Here is an 11099-nt window from a genome sequence, read left to right on the forward strand (position 1 = left end):
ATATATATATATATATATATATATATATATATATATATATATATATATATATATATATATATATATGCGAGCCTCAGTATACAATGTTAGCTCCATGCAATTTAGATATTTGGGGATACTCAGGCTTTTGGAGGTGGCCTTCTTTGTTACCATTGTATGCTCAACAACCAAAGGTGATGATTTCGCAGCTTCAAATTTGACCACTATGTCAATTTCCGACGATAAGAATATATTCAAAAGAATGCAAGGTCGAGTGACATGTTTCGAGATGCTGCTTGTCACCATGGCTCTGCATAGTTAAGGGTATGGGCAACAGCCTATAGTCTGATGCCACCACGTGAGAAAAAGTCAGACGCGGATAACGCAAAGGAAATGCACTAACTTCTTTTCGCCGAATGATATTGTCAATACTGGCTTCGACTTCCATGTGGGATTCATAGGTTATATAGTTGTGCTATACGCTTTGCACAAAGTGCTTGATACTAAATTGGTTATTCGACTTAAGAAGTCAGAGTAAGTTATATGTATTTCCTTTGTCGTAATTAAGGGCAGTGTGATACACGCCGAGAAGGTCTAAATCACTGGAACCTTACCTGAAACCGAATGTCGATGTGACAGTAATGGACAATATGTTCGTTCTGTCTAACAAGCACGATGCGATATACTTTTTGTTTCAAAAGGGGACCTATATAAACTTTTTGCGAATTCCTTTTCTATCGTTATTAGGTACAGGGAACACGCGTAAGAGGAGGGCAGAAGGATACGTGAACATGGATTCTCACGTTAATAGTGGTAAGAATCACAGAATATGAAGTTAAATTAAGCATTTGCTGTCCATGTATCGACCGGGTAAATATACTCACCATCATTGGAAGACAATTCGCCAAGTCTGCATGTGACTATTAATTTTGGGTGCCTGAGATGAGGTCGTACAAGTGAATTGTAGAATAGCCTAGAAAGTATTGAAATTGAATGGCAAAGACTTACAGCGATATGGACTCAATACCGTACTTGAAGAGTGCAGGTGAACATAAAATCTCACGAAATATATTAACACACAAACCAAATGGCCTGAAACGATACAGAGGTTCTTACTAGCACAATACATATCTAACTAGTTGACTTCACAATAGCGTGTATACAGTAGTTTAGATTGACTTGCGCAGTAGTGTATTTGGTAGACGTTACGCTCAAACCATATTTTTCCTAGACTGTCCGCAATTGAAGCCCACACCTCGTCTCACAGATAGGAATTTGATTTTTTTATAGTGCAAATGTGCAGGTACATGAAATGGACTAAGACTCTGAGTCCGTATTCCCTGGGGGTGATGAGCGGACTCTGAGTGACTAGATTATAATCGGCCATACTATCAAAAACATCAAGCGTGTTTAGAGAAAATCACACCCGGGCGTGAATTTGAATTTAGAGATAAACAGCAAAACAATCAAGGATTAAACCACCTAGCTTTCGAATGAAATTTTGTGGTTGCCCAAATTTGGAGGTCGATAATTAGTTTTGAGGTGCACTACAAGCTACATATATTCCAGGTGTCTGCCATGAAATATGATATAAGAGGATATGTGGGTGTATAGTTTCCGAGCGTTGAAGACTGTTTGAGAGTCACGTTAGGATTAAATTAATAGCGACGACCACGTCCATGCATAAAACATCAGTTTTGAATTTTTCACTGGTGAACACTGAAATTCACAGCCAGTGTTAAATCTGGTTTATTTTCAGCTCATCTGAACTCAAGCATACAACACTTGGATTTACAAATATGGCTTATTTTCACACGGCGGTGTTCAAGATCGTGCAGTCCACATCAAGAGCAGTTCTGTGATTTGGCATAGTCAAAGAGCAGTGCAATTTCACTATTCGACAGAATATTTGTACGTTGCCAATTATTGACCCATCGGGTATCCCCTTCAAATTTACAAGTTCGGTGAAGGGTATAATAATGTACACGTCGAAATTTCCTAGTACTGTGTTGACGACATCACTCGCGGTACGCACGTACGAACTTCAAAACTGCTCACAATAGGAATTGAAATACAATTTAGAATTCAAGCATATCAAATACACACCAAACTTTGTGAATTACAATTTTCTAGAATTGAGATTATTTAGTGAGTCAGCTTGGCTTATCTGAGCTTTTTGGCAGCATCAATTATGCGGCAGGCATACTACATAAAACTGCTACAGAAATCTTCCCGTGCAGCAACAAAACGGAAACGACCGAAACAAGCACGATATCGAAATCATATTAAACTTATACTAAAAACTACTGGCAGCACTGAAAGCAGTCGATAGCTGAGGCAACCTGATAGTCAACAAGATCCCCTCTCGTCGAAAAGACAGTTTCAATTAATATTTGTCAATTTATCTGTTTAAAAGTTCGACCTCATTACTATGCTAAACGTCGTGCTTATTCATTTTCTTTTTTCGATTCCCGGTGTGTTTTACCAAATTGGGGTTCTTGCGTCCATGGCCAACCTGTGGGATGAGAGGAATTCAAGGCAGTGAGAGGAATGCGATTACATACCGAGGCTTAACGCCCCGTGCATACTTGTCGATTATCTTATTTTTCAGAAAGACGAAACGTGTTGGTCAGATTTGAATACATGTGCAAATAGAGATACGACGACAATTAAAGAGTGCATACAAACTCGATTCTCTTCGTTAAACGACACAGTATTTTTTTTATAGACAACACAGCACGATTTTTAAAACACTCACCAGGACATTGATTTCAGGCTTGGAAACACCAAATGGCGAGCTGCGGTCCATGAAATCATCGGCAAATACATCGTAAGTTTTCTCCTGTCGTCTAGCTTTGTCTTTCTGTTGTTTATATTCACGCTGATCCTCGCGCAAGATTAAATTATTGGCGTGCCTACCACCCTTGGGTGCGGCAATAGAATATACCGATCCCCTGAGACTTATCTGTTGTAAAATTGGGCCCAGCAACGGAGAGATATGTTATATATGCATGCTTTTGAGCGAAGACAAACGGACCTATATCTACCACATTGAGACTTAGACAATCATTTAAGTACATTACACGATGACAAATGTAAATTCAACCAATACACGTAATCATTCACTGGGAATCTAGAGTGATGTATGCATAGAGTGAGATATGGCCCACAATATCTTACCTTCTTTGTACGGCTCGTGTGGTAGTGCGTCACTCCCTTCTTATCTACACTCGCACTCATCTTGACCAATGTCGCATTGCCGCAATCCGAGCAGAACTGTTTGTCCATTTGTGATGTAACCTTGAAACACGCATGGCACCTAAGCACGAAGCTCTTCGCACGCTTAATGACCATCCCATCGACACTGATTACGCTCATATTCATTTGCAGTAGAACGTTCTGCATAGCGTAATCCGTTGTCATACATCCCACCTTGTTTTCCTCGCCTACGCATTGTGAGATGATAAGATTGGGCGCATGGTATGTGAACCAGGAACGACATGGGGACACACTGCGATAGACTTCAAATAAAGGACTATGGCAAACACCCAAGCGAAGGAAGCAGATACATCTAAACAATTAAATTGCATCCAGTTCCCGAGAGATGACGTGGATTATTGCTAGTTCCACCGAGCCAACGCAGTAATATAAAAAAGAACTATCGAACATACCAGCTGACTTAGTGGCATTAAGATCACTTCCGGCGGCAGCCTTGTGAAAATTGGTTGGTGTGATCCAGCCATCATCGTCCGCGGGAGCAACACCGGCACGCTCCGTAGCTGTGGCGTTCTTACCACCCTTTGCCGCTTTCCCAGCAAACCCAGTGATTTTCTTCTCTGACACCGGTGGTGCAGCAGTTGCATTCTTCGGGGTGTATGTTGAAGTTGCTGTGTTGTTAACGGCATTCCTCTCCTTATTTCTGCGTCTCTTGGCTGCCCTTGTAGACGACTTTTTCTTCGGCGCAGGAGCATCCACTGCATCTGTTTGTGTACCTATGACTGATTTGCTATCTCCGGCATCTTCCTCTTTTGTGCTACCTTCATTAGCAGTCGGCTCAGTTGACTCAGTGGCCTCTTTCTCTAATACTTGGGCAGATGGTGCATTTTTTGTTGTGCTCGTGGTTGTAGTGAAATACTTTGAACTGTTCTCAAGTGCTGACGCAACTTCTGGCGTTTCCGTATCCTTCTTAATAGATGTGGGGGGACCTTCGGATGGCTGTTTGGATGACGGGGTCGTCTGAATACCCGTGGTGACGGCATTCACCGCTCTGTTATTGACTGTGGACTTACCTCCTTTTATCTTGGCCCCAGCCTTCAAGGGCTCCGTGCGAATGTGATCCGTGTTGCCATTTACCTAGTAACAGGTCAAGAGTGATAAAACAGTCAGAGCACAAAAAGAAAGTATGTCACTACTAAAGACCGAATTGCCGCGCAGCAGCCAAGTGATGCATGAACCAAAATGAATTGACACGCAACCCCCCCTCGCCTCTCCCCAAAATAAATATAAATAAAAATAAAACATAACGCACAAGCAACATACAATGATTTAGGGACGTCCATAACATATGTTCATATATTTGATGAGTAATTATGAAAATGATCTGAGGCACGATGCTATGCCTCTCAAAACTGCAAATAACTGTAAAAAAGGGCTTGCTATTCAACTAACCTCCTTCTCCATCATCCAGGTTAATGCAAGCACGCGCATATCTACAACAGACAAAGCTTGATAGTCTCCGGTCTTCTTGGAAAAATCAGCTACTGCTTTAATTGACTCGGCAGATGGTTCTCTGAACTCTAACTGGAAAGGAGTCGTCCTCAAATAATTTCTGTATGATGAAAGAATGATGCGGATGATAAACAAAGCGATCATTTCACGGGGACCTTCTTTCTGAGAAAACAATCCGAGTAAACTTGGCCACGAACACACATGTATTACGATTGTGTAGATGTTGACAACGTCAGAGTAATGTCGGAATATATATGTATAAATATATGCATGTCGAGAACTTACAACCTGTGTGAATGGGCACATCAAATGAAAACGATACAAAACAGAAGGCTTTAACAGAATCTGCACGAAACTATTGATGCACACACACGTATAAAGAGCAAGTATATAGAAGAGGAATGATTGACGAGTATATACACACACTTCATATATAGTTATGTAAGTCCATTGGTTGAAAATGCATGCCAGTGTATAATTGCTTCTATAATTTAAAAATTGGGCACACAAGTGAAAGCACTAAGTACACGACGACTAACACAAAACATGGCTACAAGACTATTAGCACATGGATACACAATCGATCTTGTACACACCTTGCAATGGTAATCTATGAGATGAATAATTTATGTCATAAATGTATAGGTGCAGGCATACATATAAAGTACGCTATATCTGTCTGTTAGTGAACGAACATATGCATATTTATATGTAAATGAGAATGTTTACATGGTGTCAACCTCTGATGGTGTAGATGACTTGCGCTTTCTCACAACACTTACCCTTAATGTATATAAAAACAATAATATATATTCTATAAATATGCACATACAAACACACATGTATACAAACACACATAAGAATATCATAGATACAGCAATAAATGTGTGCAAATCTCCAACAAACATGCACATGTCAAAATCATAATCGTATACGCATTCATAAAATGTACAAGACATGTAGTTTTAAATATGCCACGATTACAGGCGCATATACATACAAACTACGCACACACACACACATAATTTACTTAGGTACAAAGGCATACAAAACTACATATGTACGAGTATATACAAATCAATTTCCAAGTGAAATTATAAACACAACCACACATTATACATGAATGTATTCTTATAATATGTATATACATGCCATAAAAACAACTGGTACACACAATTTGATTACACATGTACGAACACACATATATATAACAAATACAGGAACACGAAGACGAAGAACAAACACCCTAAAATATGGAAATATATGAACAATATATATATAATATATATACAAGTTTACGAATATATAACATAATTGAACGTATGTATGATCATACACACAAACATACATAGAAACTTGTATGATGCACATATCCCCAATTTTCAAAACATCAACTGGATTCTTACATGCAGAAAACTAAAATAGAAGTATTCTGTAGGACATACATTCATGTGTATGCCCATACGTTACATCATATATATATATACATGTAGACATGGATAACCACATCCACATCATACAACATAATATCACACGCACCATAAATAGACTTCAATATATATTTCGAATCATGCACATAAGTATATATAATTAAAAACATAAAATATAAATATTACCATAGATACAAATATATAAGCACACACACATACATATATATATGAACATAAACTTAAATACATCCTTACACATACACACACGAGTATATATATATATATATATATATATACATTCAACATATCTACACTTATATAATACCGAAAATGAAAACTCCCAAAAATAAATATCAAAAAACCCTAGATATACGTATGTGTATATATACATAATCGCACAGGCATATATATATGTATGAACATGTATATACAAATAAAATAATATATTATAATATATACAAGTACATATATAATACATACATACATACATACATATAAATAAATAAATATAAATATAAATATATATATATATAAATATATAATCATTCACGTGTATTTGTATCCGAATAGACACAACTGTACCTATATTAAAAATTTAGACTAGGATGTTCCGTTTAAACGTATAATAACTGTTTCACACACACACAAACTCGTACATATATTTTTACGCATATATATATATATATATTTAAATAGAAAGTACATATATACATGAATACATATAAATATATATAAATAAATGAATAGAAAAAGACATATATATATACATATATACAAATACACACACACACATGCATATATATATATTATATATCTACATATATACATATATATATAAATATATACATGTAAACATATGTACTTACACATATAAGTAAGGCGTGTACAGATGCACAAATTCGAATACACACCGCCACACACACACACATAAACACACACTTATATATATATATAAATATATTTACTTCTATACGTATATACATACTGCATACAAACACACACACACACCTATATATGTATAGATACATTTATGTACCTATATACACACACACACATGCATATATATATATTTATACATATATATATATACATATACATACATATATAAATATATATATATACGCTTACACACACACACTTATATATATATATACAAATGTATCTACATACACAAACCAGGCGTGAATAGTCACACACAGTCACAGGCCCACACACGTACCAACACACACACACACACACATATATATATATACATGTATATACATAAATATATATATAAATATAAATATATATATACAAATTTATATATACACATATATAAATATATATACGCAAACGAACGTATTAGTAGATACACATATCCAGTTATACATACATACGTACAAACATACATATTAATCATCGTATCTATACCGCGTAATCACAATAATCTGGGAGTATAGAGTTGTGGAACGAATAAGATAATATTCTGAATGTAAGTTATCTGGCTGTCACCAATCATGCAAGTAAAAAAACCTTTACCTTGAGGCAGCGTCGCGCACTTCGTCGATTACACCGGTTACCGTAACAATTCTTTCAGCGTAATTGTCTAATCGTACACGCTTCAATAAACTGTTTGTATCTGCTACCAAGACCTTCATCTTGATTTCATTCACGGGTACTTTCCTTTCGAAAGGGTCGACCATATTTATCGCAAACGACGCCATTGCTTCGTCATCCTGTGTCTGAGGAAGCATACTTGTTCCTGTGTTTTGAATTGAAGACATCTCAGCGTGTACGACTTCAGGCACAGGCATACTCTTCATTAAGTGTCAAGCTCGTATATGCAAGCGATCGTCGGACTATCGATGCAATTTCTATATATTTGTGAGAGCTATTTGCTTCAATCACTCCGGTCGTTGTGGGCTTCTCACAGTTTGTTTCCACAAAAAGGTAAATATTTACTTGTGCTGGGTTCGGTAATATAAATATTATTTAGTCACGTGCGCGTTATCATTTATAAATAACCTTAAAACCCAAATTTATATTTTGGACAGGCTTATCGATAGATCGGGTGCCTCAATTGGGTGGGGTGATTATACTGATATATGTAGCAGTGTACTACTAACAATTCTCGAGGCTTTTGCAGAGTTCTTATACAGGAGAGCTGCAATCTATTTCCACTGTTCCAAGACACGATAATAGAACCTAAATAATTAATCTATCTTTCCCTGTATGCGCTAGGCTTGTGTGTACCAATTCTACTATACAGTTATCCGAAACTTGTCTATAGTTGGTTTTACTCCTAGATATTCCCATTTTTCGCTTATCTGAAGGCTTCGTCGCGGCTGGAGCTAATTGTAATACTATATCTTGAATTGCTATGTATAAGGACTAGCGAGCGTATCTGTAAAACTCTAAATAACAGAAGCTGAAATTGTCTATGACAAAGGTGCAGTACGGTATTGCTGTGTACCATAAAAGCTCGACTACATGTATTGCAGTAGAATTTCGTACACGCACATTCATACCTGATACGAATTGGGTTCAGATATAATGTGATTTCAGCTAAATTGTGAGCGGTCAGGGGTAATATCTGGATGGGATGTCCATTTTTAATGTTGAATAATGTGATAGCCATGGATACTTTATTCAGTTGGCCTAGGCGCCTTCTTCGGACATGGATATGCTGCGAATAAAATACAAATTGAACTGCCGTTTGTAGCGCAGAGTATTAGGATATAAGCGAGGGCGGTACATCCCGTTGACACGGGCTTGCCGACTTGCAACGAACTTACAAAATGCTTGCATATATTACGTATATAACAATGGTATATAACAATCGTTGCCATGATGCGAGAAAGTTTGCGATTGGCATCCAATAATGCAACAAAACGGCGGCCAGGCAGAGGCCACCGTTGCACGGTAGCAACTAGTAAGAGATCAAAGTGGCCATCATTTTTTTTGCAGATGAATACTTAGCAGTAAGAATATACTTCGATTTGATATCATATTCAGTCGATCTCCGACAACAGTGGTAGATAGCCCTGTACTTGCTGATTTCAATACAAATAAAAAAACGATCGAATTGTTTGCCAACAACATAAAATGAAACAAAACCATGCCAAACTTCGGAAGTGTCTACCTAAATTACTTTCGCATAATGTTAGATCCCCAACTAGTAATACAGGAACCGCTATTTGAATGGCAATTTTATAAGCCACGCTAGGATCTGTGGGTGACAATAATTTAAAGCGATGATTGACGTGCACTTAACAGGCGATAAGTTGATACGTGAATATCTAATAACATATATTTCATTACATTGGTTTCAGATAAGGGGGTTTGTTAATACAATGCTACTTATAGTCTGAATACATATGAACTTACCCCTATGATTCGCTTTCAGTCCGCGCGGCTTCCCAGCCGTGATATATTGCTGTTGCTTTATTTTTATACGCGCCTATTTTGCCAGGGAGAATATTGTTCAGTACCGAACTTCTATGGTATTCACGCTGACGTAAACAATGGAGATGTATGTTGATATGTATATTTTGTATGTTGATGTGTGTTTATTGACATATCAGGCATCTGAAACAGTTGCACGTCACCTACAATACAAGGCGAAGTTACATTAATTATATCGTATGTTGTGTTTATATGGATATCACGCTCTGATAGTATGTTGACGAATGTACTTTATTATCTTATGTTGTGTTTGTATATATGTCGCTTCTCTGAAATTATATTGACGAAGATACATTAATTATTCATATGCTGTTTGTATAGATATCACTGCCTGATAGTGTATCGAAGAAGGTACATTAATTATTTCTTATGTTGTGTTTGTATAGATATCACTTTCCTGATAGCATGTTGACGAATGTACATTTAATTGCTTCGCCTGTGTTTGTATGCTTATCACTTCCTGCTAGTATATTGACGAAGGTACATCAATTATTTCGTTTTTGTGTTTGTGTAGATATCATTTTCCGAATAGTATATTGACGAAGATATTAATTATCTTATGTTGTTTTTGTGTAGATATTACTTTTCTGTTAGTATGTTGACGAAAGTGCATTGGTTATCGTATGCTGTGTTGTATAGATATCACTTGCCTGACAGTATATCGTCGAAAGTTTTTGTATGGATATCACTTGCATGATAGTATAATGACGAAGGTACATTAGTTGTTTCGTATGCTGTGTTTGTTTATATATCATTTCATATTGACAAGGGTACATCAAATTATTCCGTTTGGTATGTTTGTTTAGATATCACTTTCCTGATAGGATATTGATGCTGTATTACGGATTTAGTGGTTTGTTCATGACCATTTTGTGCAAAACCTTTGTGTGCTGAATTATTGCTTCGATTTCAGCGCCAACGTTGTCCCCGTTAAAGCCAGTTATAGTATGTGCAAGGAGAATGCTATAAAGATCTCTAATCTGTCTTTACTTATTCACCAATTATGCTTTAGATGAAGATCACTATAAAAACCCTCACCCAGGCCCAATTTTTGTTCGAGATCAGCGAGACTTCGACGGTAAGTTGGTTTTCATGACTTTGTTTGTCACACTTTTATCGTTGGATGCTCAGTCATACTGCTCTTGGGAGTTTGTGCCGCTGTCTTGCGAGCGCCAAAGATGCTCATGTAAAGCAGGTTTTCTTTCTCACAGCATATGTTCTAACTTGTGCATAACTGTCATGCGCACCAACATAGATATATAGAAAATTTAGTGTTTAGTCATATATGCGCAACAACTTATATATTTAATTCGGTATTGAGTCGCTCAGACGCAAGGTTTGAGTAATCTGTGCCTCACACAATGTATGCAAAAGGTTGTTGATTTTCTCGATAACATTGCACCTCATAGTATAATATATATATATATATAGATATATATATATATATATATATGTACATATACAATTAAATTACATGTATACGTATACGCACGCACACACACACACATACACACA

General features: G+C 36.8%; 2 protein-coding genes across 2 annotated transcripts in view; one reads left to right on the forward strand and one right to left on the reverse strand.

The window, feature by feature from the left end:
• Positions 1 to 2386: 2386 nt before the first annotated feature.
• On the reverse strand, positions 2387 to 7903 carry SARC_00894 (hypothetical protein; the record flags this gene model as incomplete). Its single annotated transcript, XM_014305370.1, has 6 exons — positions 2387 to 2494; positions 2738 to 2944; positions 3160 to 3425; positions 3651 to 4332; positions 4648 to 4807; positions 7659 to 7903. 6 exons carry the CDS (start codon positions 7901 to 7903, stop codon positions 2414 to 2416), a joined length of 1641 nt encoding a protein of 546 aa, XP_014160845.1. The 3' UTR covers positions 2387 to 2413.
• Positions 7904 to 9643: 1740 nt separating this feature from the next.
• The window catches only part of SARC_00895 (hypothetical protein), a gene marked incomplete at its 5' end in the record, with an annotated part of 5800 nt that continues 4344 nt past the window's right edge, over positions 9644 to 11099 (forward strand). Inside the window, 3 exons of the mRNA XM_014305371.1 lie at positions 9644 to 9651; positions 9704 to 9761; positions 10597 to 10662. Coding sequence (XP_014160846.1) covers positions 9644 to 9651; positions 9704 to 9761; positions 10597 to 10662 — 132 coding nt within the window. The remainder of the gene's footprint in view (positions 9652 to 9703; positions 9762 to 10596; positions 10663 to 11099) is intronic.

The sequence above is a fragment of the Sphaeroforma arctica genome, assembly GCF_001186125.1.
Source record: "Sphaeroforma arctica JP610 unplaced genomic scaffold supercont1.32, whole genome shotgun sequence".
Lineage (NCBI taxonomy): Eukaryota > Ichthyosporea > Ichthyophonida > Sphaeroforma > Sphaeroforma arctica.